This window comes from Plecotus auritus (assembly GCF_963455305.1).
Source record: "Plecotus auritus genome assembly, chromosome: 3".
Classification (NCBI taxonomy): Eukaryota; Metazoa; Chordata; class Mammalia; order Chiroptera; family Vespertilionidae; genus Plecotus; species Plecotus auritus.
The window spans coordinates 105870380-105895004 of record NC_137772.1 but is presented as its reverse complement, the minus strand read 5'-3'; the positions used below and the strand labels follow the sequence as shown (position 1 = coordinate 105895004).

General features: G+C 38.9%; 1 protein-coding gene across 2 annotated transcripts in view; it reads right to left on the bottom strand.

Moving 5' to 3' along the window:
- NBEA (neurobeachin) overlaps positions 1 to 24625 on the bottom strand; it is a 954039-nt gene that overhangs the window by 782009 nt on the left and 147405 nt on the right. For both annotated transcript variants that reach the window (XM_080658500.1, XM_080658501.1), the window contains exon 8: positions 24191 to 24337. In XM_080658500.1, coding sequence (XP_080514626.1) covers positions 24191 to 24337 — 147 coding nt within the window. The remainder of the gene's footprint in view (positions 1 to 24190; positions 24338 to 24625) is intronic.

Below are 24625 nucleotides of genomic sequence, written 5' to 3'. Positions count from 1 at the left end.
TTGCAACATCAGGGACAGGGGCAGGGACTTGCAGCATTGGGGACACTATGGCTGCTGGCGCTTGCCCCGGGACAGCCCTGAGCAAGAGGCAGTGGGGATGGGCGGGGGAGGCGGGGCCCGTTGGAGGGTGACCTGTACTCCCCACGCCCTGCTCCAGTCAAGCCCCGCAGGGCGGGAGGCACAGCCTCAGGTTCCCCGGCCCCGGCGCCAGGGCACAAGGGCGCAAGGGCATGAGGGCGTGATGACCATTTGCATATTAGCTCTTCAATATATAGAATTAGACTTATAAGACATCTCTAGAATAACTCCATCCAATAACAACAAAATACACATAATTCCGACATGTATATGAAACGCAGGGGTGGGCAAACTTTTTGACTCAAGGGCCACAATGGGTTCTTAAACTGGACCGGAGGGCTGGAACAAAAGCATGGATGGAGTGTTTGTGTGAACTAATATAAATTCAAAGTAAAGGAGCAGAGGGGAGAGCAAGAGAACCGGATAGAACAGCCGAATCCGGCCCGCAGGCCATAGTTTGCCCACGGCTGTTCTAGACAGACTAATGTTAAGCCATAAAACAAAGTTGAATAAATTTACAAGACTAGCTAATACAAAGTATATTCTCTGACCATACTGAAATAAAATTAGAAGTAAATAATATAAATAAATTTTTGGAATTCAAAAATATTGTAGGAATAAGCAACAAATTACTAAAAAAACCAATGTGTGAAAGAAGACATCAAAAGGGAAATTATAGGATATTTTAAGATTAATGAAAATAAAGTCACAAGTTCCAAAACATAAGCAGGTAAGGTAGTACTTAGGGAGAAATGTATCAATGTAAATGTTTATATTTCTTTTAAAAAGACTTCATATCAACAACCAAATCTCTCACTTTTTAAACTGAACAAAAGAACAAACTAAAATTAGTCAAGCAGAAGGAAGAAGGTAATAAATATTACAGCAGAAATTAATGAAATAGAGAAAAAGAAAAACAATAGATGAAACACAATTAACTCAAAAGCTGATTCTTTGAAAAGGTTAACTAAAATGACAAACCTAGACCTACAATGATTAGCATACTAATATAGTGGAGCAAAAGAATGTCTACAATTGTTCGTATGGAAAATAATATGATAATAAATAAATAATAATACAAGAATAAACTCTTGTTTCACATTCTCACAAGTGTAAACCTACCTCTTCCCATCCTGTATTTTTATCTCAATGAATGATCACCTTAGTAAATACAGGAAAGGCATTTGACAAAACCCAACATGTTTTATGATAAAAAGCATTTAGCAAATTAGAAATGGAATGGAATTTCCTCAGTATTATAAAATGCATCCATGAAAAACCCACAGCTAATAACGTACCTAACGTGGAACAACTAACAGCTTTCCCCCTAAAATCAGTAAAAAGACAAGAATTACCTGCTCTGTTCATTTCTGTTCAATATGATACTGGAGGTTCCAACTAAAGTAATTACTCAGTAAAAAAATAAAAAGCATTTATATTGATAGGAAGTTTAAAATTATCTCTATTTGCAGATGACAATCTTATAAATAAAAAAAATCTCAATAAATCCACAGAAACTATTAGTGCTAATAAGTTCAGGAGGTTAATAAGATATAAAATCAATGCACAAAAATCAACTGTATTTTTATATACTAGCAAAAAAATCTGACATGAAACATAAAAATTCATTCACAAAAGCATCTATCTATACTAATAAAAGAGAAAGATGCAAATTGACCATACCTCCGTGACACCCAACAGCCAATCAGGAGGGAATATGCAAATTATAAGGACAAAGATGGCAGCAGGACGCCTGCTATGAGAGGGAGGGCGGGGGATAGGGATCTACAGGAGTGACACTCTGGCGGCAGCGAAGAAGGCAGACTCTAGCCAGAGTCTGCAGTGAAGACGAAGACAGCAGACTCCAGCAGGACTGAAGGCGGAAGGCGGTGGCCAGAGTGAAGGCCTGGTCCCGGTGCCAGAAGCCAGGAGAAGGAAGGCCTATTGCATGAATCTTCGTGCAACGGGCCTCTAGTTAATACTAATAAAATACTAGAGAATATAATTAACAAAAGAAATCCAAGAATTCTGACATTACACCCATAGCAAAAACTACAACATATCTTCTAAAAAAATTAAAAAGACCCAAATAAATGTAAAGATATTCTACATTCATGGATTAAAAGACAGAATACCAGTATAATGATAATATCCTCTAAATTGGCCTACAAATACAACATACTGTCAAAATCTCAGCTAAGTTTTATTGTGGTGTTGGTGGATTTTTGCAAAAATTGACAAGATGACCATAACATTCATGTAGAAATTAAAGGGAGACCACATAGATAAAATATTTTTTTAAAAAAGAACACATTTGAAAGACATCCTAATTTCAAAATTTGTTTTATGAAATATCAAGAAGAGACAAATCTATAGAAACAGAAAGTAGATTAGTGATTGTTTAGGACTCAGATAGGCAGCAGAAAAATAGAAAGGTGATAGCTAAAGGGTATAGCACATCTTTTCTGAAGGATGAAATGTTCCACAATTCACTATGTTGATAGCTGCACATATTTGTGAATATACTAAAAATAATTGGATTATATACTTTATTTTTTCCCATTGATTTTTTAATCATTATTGTTAAGAGCAGGGGTCCTCAAACGATGGCCTGCAAGCCACATGCGGCCCGCCGAGGACATTTATCTGGCCCGCCGGGTGCCGCTGCCTGTCCTGCTTAGCAGCCGACTTGTCCCAGGCCCACAGTGCGCATAGGAATTTGTTCATATAGTGTGTTTTTTTAAAACTAGAGTCCGGCCCTCCAACGGTCTGAGGGACAGTGAACTGGCCCCCTGTTTAAAAAGTTTGAGGACTCCTGGTTAAGAGCATTACAGATGACCCCTTTTTCCACCAACTGCCCCCCTCCACCCAGTTCCCACACCACCCAGAAGTTCATCCCCATATTGTGTCCATAGGTAATATCTTTGGTTTCTCTTTCCATGCCTCCTTCCCCCTTCCCTCTGAGTTTTGTTAGTCTGTTCCATGAATTCATGCCTTTGATTCTGTTTTATTCACCAGTTTATTTTGTTCAGTAGATTTTGATTGTTAGATTTGATTATTGATAGATATGTATTTGTTGCCATTTTATTCATATTTTTATCTCTTTTTTTCCTGCTCCTCCTCCTCCTTCCTCTTTCTTCTTCCTCTTTCTTGTATCTTCCTCTTCTTCCTAAATAATATCTTTCAACATTTCATATAATTCTGGTTTGGTGCTGATAAACTCCTTTAGCTTTTTCTTGTTTGTAAAGCTCTTTATCTTACCCTCAAGTCTAAATGATAACTTTGCTGGGTACAGTAATCTTGGTTGTTGGTCCTTACTATTCGTTACTTTGAATATTTCTTTCCACTCCCTATGGTCTGAAAAGTTGCTGTTGAGAAATAAGATGACAGTCATATAGGCACTTCTGGTTGATAACTAACTAATTGCTTTTCTCTTGTTGCCTTTAAGATTCACTCTTTCCCTTTAAGCTTTGGCATTTTAATTATGATGTGTCTTGGTGTAGGCCTCTTTGGGTTCCTCTTGTTTGGGACTGTGCTTCCTGGACCTGAAGTCTATTTATTTCACCAGGTAAGGGAAGTTTTCTGTCTTTATTTATTCAAACAGGTTTTCAATATCTTGCTATCTCTCTTCTCCTTCTGGCAGCCCCTTAATGTGAATGATGGTATGCTTGAAGTTGTCCCATCAGCTCCTTATACTTTCTTCATATTTTTGGATTCTTTTTTCTTTTTGCTCTTCTTCTTGGGTATTTTTTGCTTCCTCATATTCCAAATTATTGATTTGATTCTCAGAATCCTCTACTCTACTGTTGAATCCCTGTAAATTATTCTTTATTTCAGTTAGTGTATGCTTAATTTCTGACCGGTCCTTTTTCATGTCTTTGACATCCTCACTAAGATCTTTAAAAGTCTCATCAATATCCTTGAGTAACCTTATAACCATGGTTTTAAACTCTGTATCCAGGAGTTTGCTTGCTTCCTTATCTTTCATTTGTGACATGTTTCTTTGTCTCCACATTTTGGCTGCTTCCCTGTCTTTGTTTCTATGTATTAGATAGAGCTACAGTGTTTCCTGGAATTGGTAGAGTGGCCTTGTATAGTAGGTGTCCTGTTGGGCCCAGTGGCTCAGCCTCCCCAGTCACCTGATCTGGGCACTCTAGGTGCGCCCTTGTGTGGGTTGTTTGCAGTCTTCTTGTAGTTAAGCCTGGACTGCTGTTGGTGTCTCTGGGAGGAGTTGACCTCCAGGCCAACTGGCTGTGAGGACCAGGTGTGACTACAGTGGGAGAGATGCTGGGCAGGAGGCTAGGCCTGGCTGTAAGGCAAGGCAGGCTGGTGCTAGTTCTGGGTCTTGGGCCTATTATTGATAGGTTTGAGGCATGCTGTCAACAGCTTCAGCTTGTTTGAGAGACTTTAACAAATTCGAAAGCCTGAGCCAGAACAGGCCACTCATATGGAAAACCTGCTGCAAACAGCTTGGGTCGGCCTGCAAAATTGGATGTGGGGGGGGGGGTCTCAAGGAATACCCCAGGGTGGAGCAAAGAGTATGCTTCAGGCTGATTGAGACTCAGATATAGCTGCTAGTCAGCTCTGGGACAGGGGGAGTCCCAGCATAGGAACAATTACCCTAGCGAGCAGCCCCGTCTGGAAGAAAAGCATTCCTGAGTTCATACCCCATGCCAGATGGTCCAGTTCCTCTCCATAGGTGTCAGGGTTCCCCAGAGCTGCCCAGTGCTGAAGCTCAGAGTATGTTCAAGCACAGGCCCTTTAAAAGGAACAGCTGGATCCCCAGCAGCCTCCATGTCTTTCAGACACAATCCCCACTGATTTTTACAGCCTGTAGTTATGAGGACTTATATTCTCAGCTCTGGAACCCTGGGCTGGGGGTCTGGAGTGGGGCTGGTATCCCTTGTCCCTCACAGGCGGCCTTCACAGAGACAATTTCCCTCCTGATTAAAAAAAAAAAAAAAAAAAGAAAACACAGCACAGCCCTAGCTGGTTTGGCTCAGTGGATAGAGCGTCAGCCTGCAGACTGAAGAGTCCCAGTTCGATTCTGGTCAAGAGCACATGCCTTGGTTGCTGGCTCAATTCCCAGTAGGGGGCATGCAGTAGGCAGCCAATCAATGATTCTCTCTCATCATTGATGTCTCTATCTCTCTTTCCCTATCCCTTCCTCTCTTAAATCAATATATATTTTTTAAAAATGATATATTTTTTAAAAAGATATATTAAAAAAACAAAGCAGCACACAAGGGTGTAAGACCAGCCTGTTCTGTGCCTCTGTCCCTCCTACCAGTGTCAGTGTGCTTTCTCCTTTACTTCTCTAGTTGTAGGACTTTCATTCAGCCAGCTTTCAGGCAGTTCTCAATGATGGCTGGTCTGTATTTTAGTTGTAATTTTGATGTGGTTTGGGAGGCAGCGAGTACAGACCTATTCTGTCCTCTCAGTTTCCTGAATTATATACTTTAAATAAGTAAAATGAATATATGTAAATTATATCTCAATAAACTTTTCAAATCAACAAAAGAAAGCTTTCTTCTTGCTATTCCCTCTCTCTTCTTAAAAATTCATAAAGTTGCAAGGTATGACTAAGCAAGGTTGGTGCCCACAGTGAGAGCAGAGGGGAAGAGTTGCAGTGGTCAGCATGGTGGAAGAACCCTGAACTTAGTGAGAAGCATATCCATACAGAAAAGAAACATGATGTCAAAACCGAAGAGAGGGGAGGAGGATATCCACCCAAGGGGGCAAGCCAGACATGAAAGAAAGTGAATGAGCAAATTTACCAGGGCATTGTTGTAAAGGGGAGATAGAGCCCAAGCAGAAAGTATCCACATAGGAAAGCTTGTTAGCCTGGGGTGTTAAAGATAAGCAGGATGACAAGGGTCATCACACTGGAATGGGGGAAAGCAGTAAGGGAAGGAACAGCTTGCTACAGAATGTCTGAGCACTAGCAGGATAGGAAGACATCCCTAGGAGACCTACCTAGTTCGGGATGTCAGAAATCTAAGAAACTGATGAGGTATCTACATGAAAGGACAATAATGGGAGGGGTGATTTGTAGCCTGGTGTCTAGTTTCTGTGTATGTGCAAGGTAAGGAGGGTGTTCAGGTGTTCACATAGAAGGGCTTTCCTGTGTGGGGAGTCAGAGCTCACCCAGGATGATGTGAACAAAAAGGGATCACAAGCTAACCTGACTAGATCAGGGAAGGACTGTGGGATGGCCTTGCAAATTCAGAGACCTAAAGTAACCACAAAGGATGATTAGAAATTAAAAACGTTTTAACCAGAAAGCAGTTTATGGTGGGTAGTCATGTCATAGGTTGGTATCTTCCCTGACAAAGGCCAATCATTACCTTAACTCAGCTTGACCATCGTCTTTTTGCATCTATGATATCATATAGTTGGAATACCAAAGTAATTTTCTATTTTTCAGACCCCTCAAAGCACAGGCACAACTCTGTGAAGACCACAAATCCCCCCATTGTTATTGAGTTAATTGCTGAGTGTTACTATCCTATATCCACCTAACTAAAAGAAATATGTGTCTATCATTTTACTTTTCATCCAACCTCAGGTGTCTTTGCCTTGCTTTCTCCCACCTCCCTAATCTATCACCAGAAGATTTCATGTGATATACACACTTATATTTCCTCTTTTGATTGTAATGTATAAAACAAGATGAAAACTGCCATTCTCAATCCACTGAGATTCTGCTTCCCAGCATTTGCTGACATTATGGCTCAAATAAACTCACAAAATTATTCACAGGTTTGAATGTTTCGTACGTTAACAATGAGAAGGGCATCTGCATGAGAGTGCAGCTCAGTATAGGAAGCTAGACGTAGAATGGGGTTTGAAAAGCATAAACTTAGGATGTGACTCAATATGTTGGAGCCTGAGGAAGATGAGAAGGGCATCATAGGAAAGCTGCCTATCACAGGCTATTGCAGTCTGAGGACGATGAGGACTACACTGACGCAGAATGACAGCCAGGCAAGGGCTGGCACAACACGTATAGGATAGGGAGCACATCTGCCTAGTGGGGCTACCTCGCATGGGGTGACACAGAGTTCCAGAGTAGGGGCACAGGGGCAAAGCATCTAAATAAGAGGGATGGCCAGAAGCAGGTAAAGAAGACAAGAAAGCTCAAGTGGAATGGGTGGGAGATAGGAAGGAGGGGAATCAGCTTGATAGCCTGACCCAACGTGCGTAATTGGAGCCTAAAATAATTAAAGAGGGTATTCATGAGGAGGTGGAAGGTGGCCAGCAAAGTACATCTGCTTGAGGTAAAGACAGCATCTTATGGAAAATGAAGAGAAAGCTCCACTGGTGTGACTCAGTGGTTGAGTATCAACCCATGAACCAAGAGGTCACCGGTTCGATTCCCAGTCGAGGCACATGCCTGGGTTGAAGGCTTGATCCCCCCATAGGGGGTATGCAGGAGGCAGCCTATTGATGATATTTCTCTCTCATCAATTTTTCTATCTCTTATTCCTCTCCCTTCCTCTCTCAAAAAAATCAATAAAAATATTTTTTTTTAAAAGAAAATGAAGAGAAAGACTTGAAACTACTCTACTATGTCATCATTTAATCTCAAATGGTTCAGGGAAAAAAAAAAACTGCTTACTACTGTGCTTTGTCACTTTTCTGTTTGTTTGTAAATCCTTACCGAAGGATATTTTTCCATTGATTTTTTATAGAGAGTGGAAGGGAGGAGGAGAGAGAGAGAGAAAAACGCTGATGTGAGAGAGACACATGTATTGGTTGCTTCCCGCATGTGTCCCGACCACGGCCAGGAATCGAGCCTCCAACAGGCCCTTGAGCGAAATCAAACTCGGAGACCCTTCAGTCTGTGGGCTGATGCCTCTATCCACTGAGCCAAACCAGCTAGGGCTTTTTGTCAGTTTTCTGTAAGTTTCCATTTATTTTTAAATTAAAAAAAATGAGGGAAATTAAAGAGATAAAGATTCAAGAGAAAGTGACAAATATTAAAGATAAGCAAAGTAAATCAAAATATGTATAGCCAAGTCTTTAATGAAAAGCAAAGCAAGGAAACAGCAAATGCTGAACAGATAAGAATAATTCTTGAAATATAAAAATATGCAAAACTATATACTGAAAGTGTATACCACTTATCTGGTAATCAACTCAGGATAACCAAGACATATCTAGCAAAATTAATAGATTTAAAGAAAAAAATTTAAAAAAAAATCCTTTGACAGTGTAGGCAAAAAAGAGCAAGTGTCTTATAACAGAATAGTAGATTGTGATCAGACTTTCAACAAAAATACTTTAAGCCACAGGAAAATTACTAACATATTTAAGATGTTCAAAGAAAGGTTAGTCAAGGGCTTTAGCTAGACAAATGACTTTAAAGTACAAAGGCCCCTGATAAATTAACATTGAACTGAAGTTCTCAAGAAATATTAAATAATATTTTGTATCACTTTGCTAGGGCTGGCATAACAAAGTACCCGAATCTGGATACCTTAAACAACTAAAATTTATTTTCTCAATGTTCAGGGGGATAAAAGTCCAATATTAAGGTGTCTGCAGGGTTGCTTTCTTGTGAAGCCTAGGCCTGTAGATGACAGACTTGTCCTCCCTTTATCTTCATATGGCCTTCCCTTTGTGCATATCTGTGTCCTAATTTCTTCTTCTTATAAGAACACCATTCATACTGGATTAGGACACACTCTAATGACCTCACTTAACTTCAATTACCTCTTTAAAGACCCTATCTCTAAATACAGTCACACTCTGAGCTAATGGGAGTTAGGACTTCAGCGTCTGAATTTAGAGGGAACAAAATTCGGTCCATAACATACCTCAACTATAAAAATATCAAGGATAATAGAGAGAGCATATGTAAAACAAATTTACTGTTTTCAGTAATTATATCAGTAGGGTAGTATTTAGTATTGTTGTTTTGAGACTACTGTATGTGTAATTATACAGTACTTTTCTAGTTCTATCATTCTATGGACTTGACAACCAGTATGTTCAATGTGAAAGAAAATACAGACTTAACTTAAAGGAAGTCAAGTTAAAACACAAGTCCTAAATTTCCCACTAATAGTGATGAGGGATTCTTGGAGTAATGGCTGATTCCAGGACTAAAACAACAAAAATGTTCAGGGTGAATCTGAAACACTGTCATGGGAAATAGGAAGCCATCAAAGACTACAGGGTCATGTCAAAAGGACTTAGGAGCAACAAGAAGAGGCATCCATTGCCCAAATGTGGGGCAATTTTATGAAGGATGATAACTGCTACAGCTCAAATACATTTAAGCCCATCAGTTTATAATGATATTTTTAAAGTAGTAATTGGAGATCTCTGAATAATGAGGAAACAGCGTTAGATTATACTATTTCCCCTCAGAGACCATTAGAAAGCATCAGAAGTCTGAGTTGGTGAAGAAAAAATTTGTTAGCATATACAGAATGCAAATTAATTGGATAAACCCTGTAGGATTTAGCCATTTTAATTTAAAACCAACAGGTAAAAATTATCTGAATATGGGTAATAAAATAAGTCTTGCTGAAGGCATTGCATTGGGGAATGGGGGGAATTTAGACTTTGGAAAAATAAGTTTTCTCACCATTCACTAAAATTCTAGTATTCTAGATGTAGAATAGCTCTAAAGTACTATGTCTGATATTTTAAGCAAATATACCTAAACAAATATGATCAAATGAGTTGTGATTTTGCAAAAGATTCACCTTAGAAATACTTATATATTTTTTCTATTACATAAAGCATTCCTTATATCTAGTATATTTTTTAACTTTTCATAATTGCTAAGCATTTCTTAAAGACCTTTATTAACAGGTATATGCAATTCAATTACTTTTTTGAAAAAATTAACTTGTAAACTTTATTAAAAAATAAAGTTCTTAAAAATCTTAACTTGACCAGATATAAAACAATTTTAAAACCTTTAAAGGTGTATTGAGAAAAAGCAGGCTTTTAAAAAAATATAACATCTTTAGGCTAGAGCAGCGGTTCTCAACCTTCCTAATGCCGCAACCCTTTAATACAGTTCCTCATGTTGTGGTGACCCCCCGCTTAGGCTCTACAGCAGCGCTTCTCAACCTGTGAGTCTCAACAGGTTGAGAACCGCTACCAGGGTCGCCTAAGACCATCGCAAAATACACATATTTACAAATTACAGTTATGAAGTAGCAATGAAAATAATTTTATGGTTGGGGGTCACCACAACATGAGGAACTGTATTAAAGGGTCGAGGCATTAGGAAGGTTGAGAACCACTGGGCTAGAGGGATAATGCAGATAGTTCTAGTTATATGGTCAAGGGGCAAAAAGCAAGCCTTTGAGGGCTTCAGCTCCAATCTTTTGTTCATTTCTCATTGCTGAAACTTCAAATTCATTTCCTCTACTTGAATGACTGACCCAGATAACGATAGAGATGATAAACTGGCATTTACTCTACCCCGCCCTCAGTAGAGGACAATTCTCAGTTGGTGGACTGGCTGCTTTGTTTCTTTGCCATCTTGTGGTTTAGGGTTTTCTAAACATCTGCATCAGTAATTGAAGTTGCAGTGGTACCAATGTTGAGGTGGCTGCTAACCTGGGGTCTCAGCTCCTTGATTTTCCTCATCTAGACTATCTTTGGCAAGGGGAGCCCATGCAGAATGGTTATGTAGCTGTACCCTAATACATACTGTCTTCCTGGTCTAACTTTTATCTCCTGTACCCTGGTTGTCAGCATCCTCTGTGACTTCTACCAGAACAGGAGAGTTGAAAGACTGTGGTCAATATCCAAAGATACAGTCTCCACATGTAGTGAGGAGCACCGTGGCCTGCAGCAGGGCCAGTACTGTTGCACCTGGCCTTCCAGAGCATTCTCCAACCCCTCATTCTTATCCCCTTTCTCTCCATTCTGGTAATTCTGCTGGTAATTGTGTGGAAAACCCGTGGGGCGTAGATAATGTCTATTATGGTTACAGTCTGCCGCATATATACTGCCTTGTACTGAAACTCCACTGGGGCCTGTACCATTGGCTATTTCTGCACCCTTTTCTCCTTCAACACCAAACTCCACAGTCTCTCCATCTCCTACACTGTTAGGGAATTTCCTGGAGTTATCGTTTTTTATGGCAGCCTGTTGAACAAATATATCTTTCTTGGTGTCATTCTTATTGATGAAACCATATGCATTTCTTACATGGAGCCATTATCTTCCTTGCAATGACCTTCTTGTCCCTGTCAGGTGCTACCAATATGAGGCCACCCAGGACCACTACCATAGTGCCAGGCTGGGTCTCAGCCTGGGTACTTATGGTTACTATTATGGTGACTGGGGCCAGCTGGGGTAGCGCTCCACTCCCACTACTGATCAAACACTAAGCATTTTAAATTATACTTTTGAAGACAAACTGTCATCCTCAAGAGATGGATTTAATTTTTGGATAAAAAAATTATTTGCAGCCATGGTAGATATATTAATAAGTGTCATAAAACCATCTTTCATAAAAAAATATAGTATAGCTGTAATTAAAACTGCATTGACCCTTCAAGCAATTCCAAAATAAAAATTACAACTAATTGAAATATGATAACATTTGAATATGCATTTATCTTCTATAAGATACTGGCTAAAATTATAAATCATTTAAAATATGTTAGTTTAAAAATAAAGCTTCCCTATTTCACAAAAATTTACATATGAACATAAGTACATGTGCACATACTATAGGTATTTTTCTATACAAATTTTATTTGCAAATATATTAGGCATAAATAAATGTATAATAAAGTATAAGCAAATAATCAGGAGTGCAGAAAAACCAACTACATATAGACAGTCCCACAAAAGAAAACAATGATGGAAATGGAATGAAAAAATGTAACAAGGAAAGAGATAATGTCTTGGTATGAAATGTACTTAAATGAAACAAGCAAAACTAAACAACTATACTTTCAATCCTAATTAATGTTTCTCTTTGAATTCTGAAAGGAATTCTATCTTCATTAAATGAAATACTTTTCCCCATTTCTACTAACTGTAAGATGTGATAATAAAGATCACCCATGTCCTTCATGCTGCTAAATACAACAGCCATTTCTCAGTTCTCAATTCACTCAGTCTGTCAGCAGCATTTGACAGTTATTTCCTCTCCCTTTAAACGCTTCCATACTTTCTAGCTTTTTCCATTCACTTCCTTGCACTTCTAAGAATCCTTTGCTGAGTATTCCTCATCTCCACAACCTCCTACCTGCCTTTCCCGAGGACACATCATTACTCAGTCATCATTTAACACTTTATTGGTACATAAATCCAGTCTATACAATGCCAATTCTAAATTTCTATCTCCAACCTAGACTCTCCCCTAAACTCCATAATTACATCGCTTCTCCATTTAGATGTCTAATTGGCATCTCAAACTTAAGATGTCCAAAGCCAGACTCTTAGCCAAAACTTAGTCCTTTCAAGTCTTGCCCATCTCAGTAAATGCTAAGTCCATCAATTCAGTAGTTCAGGCTAAAATAAATTGGGTCTAACCTTTGAATCCTCTCTTGCTCCTCTTCCCCACATTCACAATGATAGAAAATCGTAAGATCTTTACCTCCAAAATATTGAAGAGTTTTATTTTTTATATGTTATATCAAAAGTACAACCAAGTCCCATTATTTTCCATTGCAATCAGCTTTTTCTAAATTATTACCACCTTTCACTTGAATAACTGTAACAGCCTGCTAACTAGTCACACTATTTCCACCTTGGTACCCTATTTAATATAGCAGCCAGAGTGATCCTTTTAAAACTGATATCAGACCAAGTCACTCAAGACTCTTCAAAGGTTTTCCCACTCACTCAGAAATAAACAATCACCTGCAAGCATTAGTTGATCTATGAATTCATCTCATACTACTCGTCCCCATTCTCCATCTATTCTAATCACAATGACACACAATCACAGTGTTCTTTAATTTACCAAGTGAAATTCTACTAATGGAATTTACTCTTACTCTCTTATTTGCCATGAAAGCTCTTTCCCAGATAGCTATGCAGCTGACTTAACCTTCACCTCCAAGTCTTTAGTGAAACCTGCTCTAATCACTCTATTTAAAACTGCAGCTCTGCCCTGGCCAGTGTGGCTCAGTTGGTTGGAGGATCATCCAACTGAAGGGTTGCAGGTTCTATCCCCAGTCATGGCACATACCCAGGTTGCAAGTTCCATCCCCAGTCAATCTCCAGTCAAGGTGCTTAAAGGAGTCAACCATCAATGTGTTTCTCTTACTTATTGATGGTTCTCTCTCTCTCTCTTCCTTCCTCTCTCTTTGAAATCAATGAAAACCTATCCTTGGGTGAGGATTTTAAAAAAACAAAAACTGCAGTTCACCACATCCCCTCTTTTTTTACCTGCTTTGTTTTAACCATAGCACTTGAAACCATCTCACACACTATATATTTTTATTTTGTATTGTACTTTACTAGAGGCCTGGTGCACGAAATTCATACACGGGTAGGGTCCATAGGCCTGGACATTGATCGTGGCTGATCGGGGCCTTCTAGTAGCCGCCCAGGGCCTTCCTTCTGGCTGCTGGCTGCTGGCCAGGGCCCTCCTTCATTCTGCGCTGCCCCATGGTGGCCAGCGTATGTCATAGCGAGTGATCGAAATCCCGGTCCAACTCCCATGGGGACACTTTGCATACTAGCCTTTTATATATAGAGACTAGAGGTCTGGCACACAAAATTAGTGCATGGGTGCGGTCCCTAAGCCTGGCCGGCATTTGAAGCACAAGCGTCTGGCGTGGAAGAGCAGGTCCCAGCTGACCTCTGGGCCCTGGGGCCCCAGGTCCCCATGCACCCCCTCCACCTGAGTCACGGCGCCCAAATCCCCACGTGGAAATGTGGTGAGTGTGGCCGGAGGCCGCAGGTTGGGGTGAAGCGTGGGCCTCTGGGCTGCCCAACAGCGCCACATGGAAGCCAGGCAGGCAGCACACTCTCCCAGCCAGCCTCGCAGACCGGCTCCTGCACAAAACCACGGGGAGCCGACAAGCCCCTGCGGTCCCGGCAGCTGTGGCCCGGCTCACCCAGAAGAGGCCGCACAGGTGTGGGGTGGGCTCATGGGAGCCTGGCACCTGAGAGTGGGAATTCCACAGTACGCGAGCCCTGGCATCTGGGGGAGGTTAGCAGGGGGAGTTAGAGCAAGCTCAACAGACACCCTTCATTCTCACCATACCTCCATCCACGTCACCTGCACCCCCAGGTAGCTGACGAGAGGTCACAGCATGTTGCCAATGCCCGCCATGTTCCACGCTGCTCCCTGGTGGTCAGCGTACATCATAGCGAGCGGTCAAACTCCCAGTCTCTTGGTCAAACTCTGGTCAAACAACCGCCCAAGGGGACAATTTGCATATTAGGCTTTTATTACATAGGACTAGTGGCCCAGTACATGAAATTAATGTGCATTAAAAGGGAATTAATTAGAGGAAATATTTTAATATTGCTATTTGCCCTTTCTCTATAATAGAAGTGTGAGAGATGAAATGAAATGAAATGAGTAAAATGTATATGAAAATAACACAATTTTATTAATAAATAAACAATAACAAAATGATATAACAACAAACACATGATATAAAAACAACAAAAACATGATAGGAAAACAGCAAAAACATGATATAAAAACAACATCCATGCAAACAATGACTGATAAAGTGATTAAACTTACTCTAATATCTCCCTGTATACCACATTAACAGTGAAAACACTTTCAGAGTGCTTAACTAATTTCCCTTGGGATGAAGTATTCACAACTTTAACTTTAACGTCACACACTCTTCGAACTCTAGAGAAAGCAACATATAACTGACCATGTGCAAAAATGGATTCAGGTAGGAATATTCCTACTCTGTCTAGAGTTTCTCCTTGTGATTTATTAATAGTCATCGCAAATGCTGGCATCACGGGAAACTGCCGTCAAATTAATTTAAATGGGAGGCCACTGTCAGATGGGGACAAATCAATTCTTGGAATCAGAACAACCTCTCCCTCTGCGGATCCTGTTCATACTTCAGCTTTGATTATGTTAGGTAACAATCTTTTGATAATAAATCTAATTCCATTACAAAGACCCCATTTACTATTAAGGTTTCTCAATAGCATGATGATTGCACCCACTTTCAATTTCAATTTATGACTCTGCATTCGTGAAGGAGTAATACTATTAAGAAATTCGATGGGAAAATTTCCTTTTCAGCATCATCCGTTGAATCAATGGAATCATCACTCAAATATGTGTGAAAATCTCCCAACGAGTATATCCAAAATTTCTTCATTTAATTTATGAACATGCTCATTTTTTTGGACAATCGCACGTTTAGATATATTTTTAATATTATCAATAGATATACTATTTCCAAAGGTAGCTTTAATAATAGATCCCTTAGAAATCATTTCATGGTGGATTTCAATAATATCCATTCCTAAATAAAAACTGCTATCAAGTTTACCATCTCCAAGTTTTACTAACCATTTTCTATAAGCAAAATCATCTGATCTCATATTTGTTTTAAGAGACAACTTTCTGAAACATCCCCAAACATTACAGTACTTTAAACTCATTTGTACTATGGTTGATTGCATAGCAGTACTGAGACATTGTCGAAAATCCCCTCCAAGAAGAACTTTCCCACCAAATGAAACACTCAAATTCATAATTTCTCTTAGTAATCTGTCTATGGCATTTATAGCATGACTGGATGCCATGGTGCATTAACCAATAATGAGAAGTTGGGCCTTTTTAATGGTTTTAGCAACTTCACTCTTTATATCGAGTCTAGAAATTGAAGTCTCATTTAATGGAATTGGTAATTTATATTGGGAATGAAAGGTTCTTCCACCAAGAAGTAAATTTGCAGCAATTTCTGTAGATGCTGTGGGTAAAACAGTACCACCACGACCTCTAATATAATGTATTAAAACTTTATACAGATATGTTTTTCCACTACCACCTGGACCATCCAAGAAAAAGCATTTGGGGTGTACAGTTTGGTCTTCAATGGCTGAAGTTATAGTCTGAAAGGCTGCCAACTGTTCATCATTCAGAGAATTTATCAAAACCTTTGCCTGTTGTCGCTTATACGATTCATTACATGTATTTGTATCCGTTAATAAAGGATAGTCTGGAAGTTTGAAATGTGAACATTTCATTCCATGCAATATGAATACCTCCTGAATTTCATTAAGGGCATGCATTTCACAGTTAACACAGGCACCTTCTCTTCAGTGTAATTTCCAACAAAAATCTTCAATAAAATAAGATTTATTCTCATCCCATAATTTGTCTGCATCAGAAGGACATCCAAACACACATATATATGCAAAAAGTTGCCATAGTTGTTTGGACATATTAAGATGATTGCATCGTCAATCGTATATTTCCAGATAGTGTCGTCAATTAATAATCATCTATGTTTAGCAGCTTCATGAAATGTTTCATAAATTACACCTCCTACAGTTCGCAGATCATCAAAACTTATCGCATCTTTTACATGCAGAAGCAAGAGTCTAAGGTAATATCTTTCTGGTTCTCTAAAGCTCACAGTGAACAGTCTACCTAATACTTTATTCCCACCCTTTTGGCGTTTTCTCCACAAAGAGTTATTAAACACATAATGTTGTGGAATCTCCCAATAATAATAATTACATGCTTCGGGATTTTCTCTATTCAATAAAAACAAAGCCATCGAAGTCGAATTATGCCTTTTAGCCCTATCTGTAACTTCAGCAAAATCATCGGTATGAAAATACAAATTCTGATAATTTGTCAAAGAACAGCTAACCTTGTGATTGCATGAGATTGGTCATGCATTCGCATTGCAAAAAGTCTCCAAACAGCCTCAGGAGCACTCACATAGCTGGAGTCAATGAAATCCTGTATTTCGTCATGATTAATAATATTTTTTTCAGAAATTTGAGTATTTGCATAATCATGTCCTTTACAGATGTATTTAAGTAGATAATTGGACACTTTTCATCGATGCACAGACTTCAACATTTATGTGACAATTATATTTGAGGCACAAATACAGGTTATAAGGGACAATCTAAGTGTTATCGACAACTTTATTTCCAATAGACATGGTACTACCAGATCTTTGTTTGTATTTGGGATATCCATCAATATTTCCAATGGTCGCATTTTGAAATTCTTTTGGATATCACTTTGAACATTTTCCATACATGGACTATTTGGATTTTGTATTCCACATGGTCCATGTACCATATTTGATTTTACAATTTGAAAAAGTCGAGGACACTGGTCTTCATCTGGAATTTCTGCCTTAACTATACAGTCAATGTCATCTTCTGAACGTAATTTGGACTCACTATCTAATATCAATAATATGTGAGCGTGAGGCAGTCCGCATTTCTGAAATTCAATGATATGAATTTTAGCTATTACTTTGCCAAATAAATGGAATTTATATATATCATTTGAAAGAGCATTCAGCTTAATATTAAAAACTCTGGCTACCAAGTCAGGTCTGTTTTCAACTTTTTGTCAGCGTTGTAAATTGCAATATCTGCCCATTTGAGGGTGCATGTCATGGTTTTGAATAAATTAGGCTTGCCATACCTCATTACAATTGCCACAGCATCCTGATATCGCTGCTGCATAATTCTGGGACTACCCTCAATAGATGATGCAAGTATTATCATTTTACCAATCAGCACATTGTCATTTTCAGATCTAGATTTGAGATAATCCATCAAACCACTATATTTTTCAGCTCTCAACTTAGATTGGTTTGCTTTGATGAAATTTATCTGATTTGCCTCCATTGTTGAATATGAATCCACGATAAACTGCTGAGTTAATTTTCCTGCATTTAAAATAGGATTGGACATGTCCTACACAGAGAGATGAAATCCATAATACTGCATTTGTGTGACTCGTGTCCTTACATTTTGTCTAGTATTATTGTCAATTACACTGTTGTCTCTGAGTCTTAATACAATATCTGATCCCCAGCCTTTTTCACCATGTGGAAAAAGAATAGGATATGTCATTGCATCTAATGTAGGAAACAGGATACTGATTTGTTTCATTTTAGTGGCATTCGGATTATTGGGATCTGGTTTACAATGAATGAGCAAGTCCCTTTCAAAAGGAGGTTCTCCATCTTCGTTTCTGAATATGAAAGCAACCTCAGTTACACGGGGAGAATTATATCTACCTGGGTCACTGTTAAGATCGTATTTAATTGCCATAGTTACTTCTGTGGGAGCAATACCTTTTGCTGCTGCTTCAGACTGGGCTTCCTTTTCTACCTCATGTAGCATCTTGTACGATTTTGTTAAATCATTTATTTCATGCATGAAGTTGTTGATGTCGATCATGAGTCTTTCTGAACAGCCCTGGTTTTCTGGCATTGCTAATCTTTTACTTGTAGTTTTGGCTGTATCTTCTGAGAAACACCATCCGAAGGATGTAAAGTTCCAGTACGGTGATAAACTTGTCCGTGTATTCTAAAACAGTATGGCCTATATCCTGATGGCAATGCAATATTTGCACCCATGGAAGCAAAAACAAAGGAACTATTTATGGAACGAATATTTTCCATGAAATTTTTACTGTCAGAATCTTCAATTGTCATTAATCTTTTTAAATATGCCGGGTAATCTGGAAAATGTATATCATTTGGACAGATTCTCTTTGCTACAACATGGAGTAAATTTCCCATCGGATGGTTTTTCATCAGAGAAATTCAGTGATAGGCAAAATTCACATCTAACAGTCATTCCACCACAACTATGTTCAGAATTGCATCCTTATGTATTCCATTTTCGCTGAGAAGGCAGTTCCTGCCAGTATTGGTAGTACTTGTTGATGACTGTTCTTTAGACATATTCTGTTTTCGCCACTGCCTTCTTTCAACTTCAAAGGCACGTTGGTCTTTAGACATTTTCTGTCGATGATGCCAGCGTTTTTCGGCTTCAGAGAAAGCTTTTTCCAATAGCTGCTCTTCAGATACATTCTGTTGCAGGCGCCCGCCTTCTTTCAAGATCAGACGCGCATTGCTCTTCAGACATTTTTTGTCGATAACGCAGGCTTCTTTTGGCTGCAGAGCTACGTTGTTTCAATAGTTGTTCTTTAGACATAGTCCTACCTCCCTGCTCTCATGGTCTGAGATGCAGATGAATAAGAGTCCTGGCTGTCAGGCCCCTGAGAGCTGTGTGACCAAAGGCTGATTCTGGCTGATTCTGAGGGTGGGTTTTCCTCCTCCCTGCTGTCAGTCTCCACAGCAGCAATGAGGAAGCAATCTTCCTCACAGGTGCTCTTGGTGGCAGAGGAGGAACACGGGGGAGCGCTTGGCTTCATTCAGTCGCCAGGGCACTCCCCCTCTTCCGCTGTGGAGGGTGCCTCTCTCAGAGGCGGCCACGGCGGCGATCCAAGCGCCCCACATGCTCCCCCTCTGCTGCCAAGGGCGCCTGTGAGGAAGCTTGCTCCCTCCTCCCTGCCGGGGTGACCTCTGAGAAAGGCGCCCTCTGAGGCAGCAGAGGGGGAGTGCCCCAGCGACTGAAGCAAGCCCAGCGCCCCGCATGCTCCAGGCACTTCGGGCCTCTCTCGGCAGCAATAGAGGCAGAGGGAGGGGGAGCACGCAGGCCTCCTCCAGGGCCGCAGCTGCCATCTTTGTGGCTATGGGCGCCACCATTTTTTGTTGCGGAGTGATGGTCAATTAGCATATAACGCTTTTATTACTATAGATTGTTTGTCTCCTCCCATGATAATGTACATCTTCCTTTCCCCAAATAAATGCAGGGATTTTTGTCATTTTGGTCACTGTTGTGTTCCTAGCACCTAGAAGACCTAGAATGACAACATTTAATAATAAATCTTTACCAAAAAATGAATGGATGAGTCAGTGAATGCTTCTTACTCATATTTAGTTTATCCTGTATCCATTAGTTTGAATTAATTTATTTTGTTTTTCTTTTCTACTGAGTATATGTTGACTATAAGATATCTGTGAATGGAAAAAGAAGCCTACAGAATATGCTGTATGGAAATTAAATACTGGATATTTACATATCAAGAAAATATATGTGACTCTAAGTATTGGAATTCCTGCAAAGTGATTTTTACTTTTGAAGATTGTTTTATATATTTTTCTCTTATCAGCGAGGTCTTCATAATAAATAATAAACTGATAAAAAATCATTATGGTATCATTTTCTTAAATGAAGGAAAGAACAGAAAGCTAAAAATTGAAGTATCTACAAATGTAGATGAATTACTTGCCACATAAGGTTATATGACAATTAGAAAATTCCCAATAACAACTATAAACTACCAAAACTTTATTAAAATCTGTGTTGCAATTATGTCAAAAGACTTCCATATATATAAGAATTCATACATTCCATAGCACCAATCAAATAAATATAACTCATGCTAAATTTTACTATAGTACATAAAGTTATAGTGAGAAAATTTGGATTTGAAAAATTACTTGCAAACCTAACAATTTGTTTAATTGATTACTGATACCCTCCCTTATATACTGTTAATTTAAAATAATCCAGTACAAATATTCACTGCTCAAAACCAGGCATTTCACAGAAAGAAAATTTTATAGCCCTCTAGTGACAGACCAAAAGCACTTGAGACTATGGATGGGGGTTGCGGGTGGGGAGGGGAGGAAAAGGCCACAATTAATTTATTTACTTCAGAGCCCAAATGTTGATATGCTATGTACATTAAGCTCAGACTCATTTACTGTCTGACCACTGCAATTACAGAAAGCGCCATATAACTTGAAGCAAAAAATAATAAATTTATTATTACACAATATTGAGTAACTTAAGCTTCATTTGTGATTTAAATCAAATGTCAACTAATTAATATATCCCACACCCCTTAAAAATTCCATAACAGCCCTCTACTCCCTTCAGTCATAGGAAGTTACTTTGCTTCCTATTTCACAAAGAAATTGAGACTACCAGGTGTGAACTATCTCAGCCTTTTTACCAGTCAAAAATAAATTTGATCTTCATCTGCATCCAATCCACCTTCCCTTATTCATTCTCTAAACTTCTTGAAAAAAAATATTAATGTCAAAAAATTTTTGCAGGTATCTTTCCTGATATTAATTATACTTTTAGTATTTAAAATTTGAGAAAATACATACACACCCAATAAATTTAAAGTCAACTTACATTAACAACAAGGAGCCTTTTAAATGCTGGCAACTTACAAACATAATACTTTTTCATGTAATGCCCAAAATTTAGAGGCATGTTCTTTTAAAAGTTCTCACTTTATATAGGTACTCTGTATCTATGTTAGAATGCTAGGAAAACATATAGTATCACATGAATGCTTGTGCATAGAACATAGTGACTCAGAGTTAATACTCATTTTCACTGTTGGTATGGAAGAATGTGATAAGAAAGAGCAATATGACAAATTACTACGTTTGCAAAGTGGTTCAGGATAATGTTTTCTCCTTTCTAAATGAAAAAACTACATAACTCTATATTTAGCTCCTTTTCCTTTTTGCACCTTAAAAGCACCCATCAATTTTGAAATTTCACTATGGCAATCATATTGAATTATGGTTTGCATATCTGTATTTACTTGATTTTCTAATTTATGTTTCATTGGTTTGATTGGTCACTCTACTTATAATTCTGTTAGTGCTTAAAGAAAGCCACTTCAAATATTTTATGGAACAAGGCAAAGCAGTAGGTAAGGAAGGCAGGCTGCAATTACAGAAACACTAGAGGCCCAGTGTATGAAATTAGTAAATAGGAGGGGGGGTCCCTCAGCCTGGCCTGCACCCTCTCCAATCTGGGACCCCTAGCTCCTAACTGCTCACCTGCCTGCCTGCCTGATTGCCCCTAACCATTCTGCCTGCCAGCCTGGTTCCCCCTAACCACTCTGCCTGCCTGCCTGATCGCCCCTAACCACTCTTCCTGCCAGCCTGGTTGCCCCTAACCATTCTGCCTGCCTGCCTGATTGCCCCTAACCACTCTGACTGCCTGCATGATGCCTCTAACTGCTCCCCTGCTGGCCTGGTCACCACTAACTGCTCTCCCCTGCTGGCCTGATCACCCCTTAACCACCTCTCCCTCGGCCCCCATCACTGTGACTTTGTCCAGAAGGACATACGGAAGACATCTGGTCTAATTAGCATATTACCCTCTTGTTAGTATAGATTCCAATGCAATGCCAACACTTGGCACAGCTATGTCTCAAACCTAACAAAAGGACCCATGAAAGAAGAAGTAACTGTACAAGCACAAATTCACTTCTACAGATAAACAAGTAAAATTACATAGAAAAAGGAAAGATAGCAAGTATTGCCACTTTGACATAAAAATGACAGCACTATCCTAATGCAATTTATGATTACTAAAATCACTGAAAACAGCAATATATTTTCATAATAGTAAACTCAAACTGTGACTTATATGTCAACATGGAACATAAAATTGAAAACAGAAATACTAATGCAAAAATAAAAAGACAAAAAAATATTTTTAATGTCTGTAGTCCTTTTTCATAACACAATCTTTACACTGATTATTTAGACATTAGGTTTAAAATAAATCACTGGCTCTTCCATTCAACACATGGACTTCTTCAGAATCATAAACACTTTCACATACACTGTATAATTCTTTTTCAGCTCCAAACATTTAGTGATGTCACTATTTCCAATGTAATTTTAATAAAACTCCTATACTAGTATATTTCCTAGCCAGGTGTGCTGCACATTAAATAGTATTTTAAAAGCCTGAGGTGGGGCAGGGGTTGGGAAGTGGGGGATACAGGAAGGGGAAATTGGGGAACATTTGTAATACTGTCAATAATAAGATAAAATAAACAAAATTAAGTTAAAAAGCTAATCCTATCCTATATAATAAAAGCCTAATATGCAAATTGACCGAATGGCAGAACAACTGGTGGAACAACTGGTCGCTATGATGCACACTGACCACCAGGGGGCAGATGCTCAACACAGGAGCTGCCCCCAACCCGCAGGCCCAGGCCAGCCAAGGCAGGTGCCATTGGGGACCCCCCCAATTGCCCCGCTGATCGCCCCACAAAGGGAGGCAACTGGCAGCAGCACCAGGGGGCAGGGCTGGCAAGCGGGTGGCTCCAGGCTGGCCAAGGCAGGTGCCAGGGGGGGACCCCCAATCACCCTGCCAGTCGCCCCACAGATCAGCCTTGATCACCAGCCAGGCCTAGGGATCCTACCCATGCACAAATTTCATGCATCGGGCCTCTAGTTCATATATATGAATACAATATCTTACCTAAATAAGTCTTCATTTTAAACATTACAAAGCAGGAAGAATATAATAAGTCATATTAAATAATTAGCTTTGCAAAACTAAGATTATTACTCCATAATCACTGCCTACCTTAGAACCGAATAATTTCAGCCACATGTAATATTTTATACCATTTTCCTTCTAAATCTTTATTCTTTCTAGGTTACCCCTAATTTTAAAAATAACAGTCATTTCATTTGTTGATTATATACTGAGTGGCCAGATTATTATGATCTCTGAATGCATAATAATCTGGCCACTCAGCCAATATATATATTAGCGGCCTGGTGCATGAATTCATGCATGGGTGGGGTCCAGCCAGCCTGGCCAGGGGGAGGGGACATGGGCGGTTGGCCAGCCTGCCTGCTGGTCGAACTCCTAGTCAAGTGGACAATTTGCATATTACCTTTTATTATATAGGATATACACTGAGTGGCCAGATTATTATGCGTTCAGAGATCATAATAATCTGGCCACTCAGTGTATATCTTTCAAAATTTGGTATTTCAAATAGCACATTAAGCAATACGTTCTTATAAATTTTGTATTTCAAAATTATATAAGAAAAGCCATGGCTTCAACTTTAGAAAACAGACTAAAGAATAAAAATAGCTCATGAAATGTAAATGTTAAAAAAGGAAAAGCACCTTTGAAAGAAAATAAACATAACAGCTGAGTTCCAAAAAATAGAGATGACTTTTAAACCACATTGAAGACTATCACTATATATTATATCACATTTCACATGGAATTTACATAAAACTTTCCACAGAATTTATAAGAGAGTTCTTACTACCTTATATCCAGGTCCTAACTGATGAACTGCAAATATCTGTGCAGGGTTGAGTGCTTCACTGAATACATACACGGCACCAAGTTGACCACAGAATACTCTATTTGCATCAGCAGTTTCGGAGGATCCAAGAAAGCACTTGTCATAGCTCTATTTTTAAAAAGTCATAAAAAGCAAATGTATTATTTTCTAATTACAAAATACTTAAGGATACCTTCTTTCACTGTCATAACAATAAGAGAAGAAAGCATCAATTAATTCTTACAGAGTATTTAAGTAATAAAAGCCAGCTAAAGAATTTTAGGAAAAATAAATCAGTTAAATGTTTTATATTAATGGAAAAGTTAAACAAACAATAACCATTTACTCAATAATCACTTGACCAGTTCTCCAATTTTATATTTAAAGGCAAAAGGGCTTATAATTATTTATTTACAA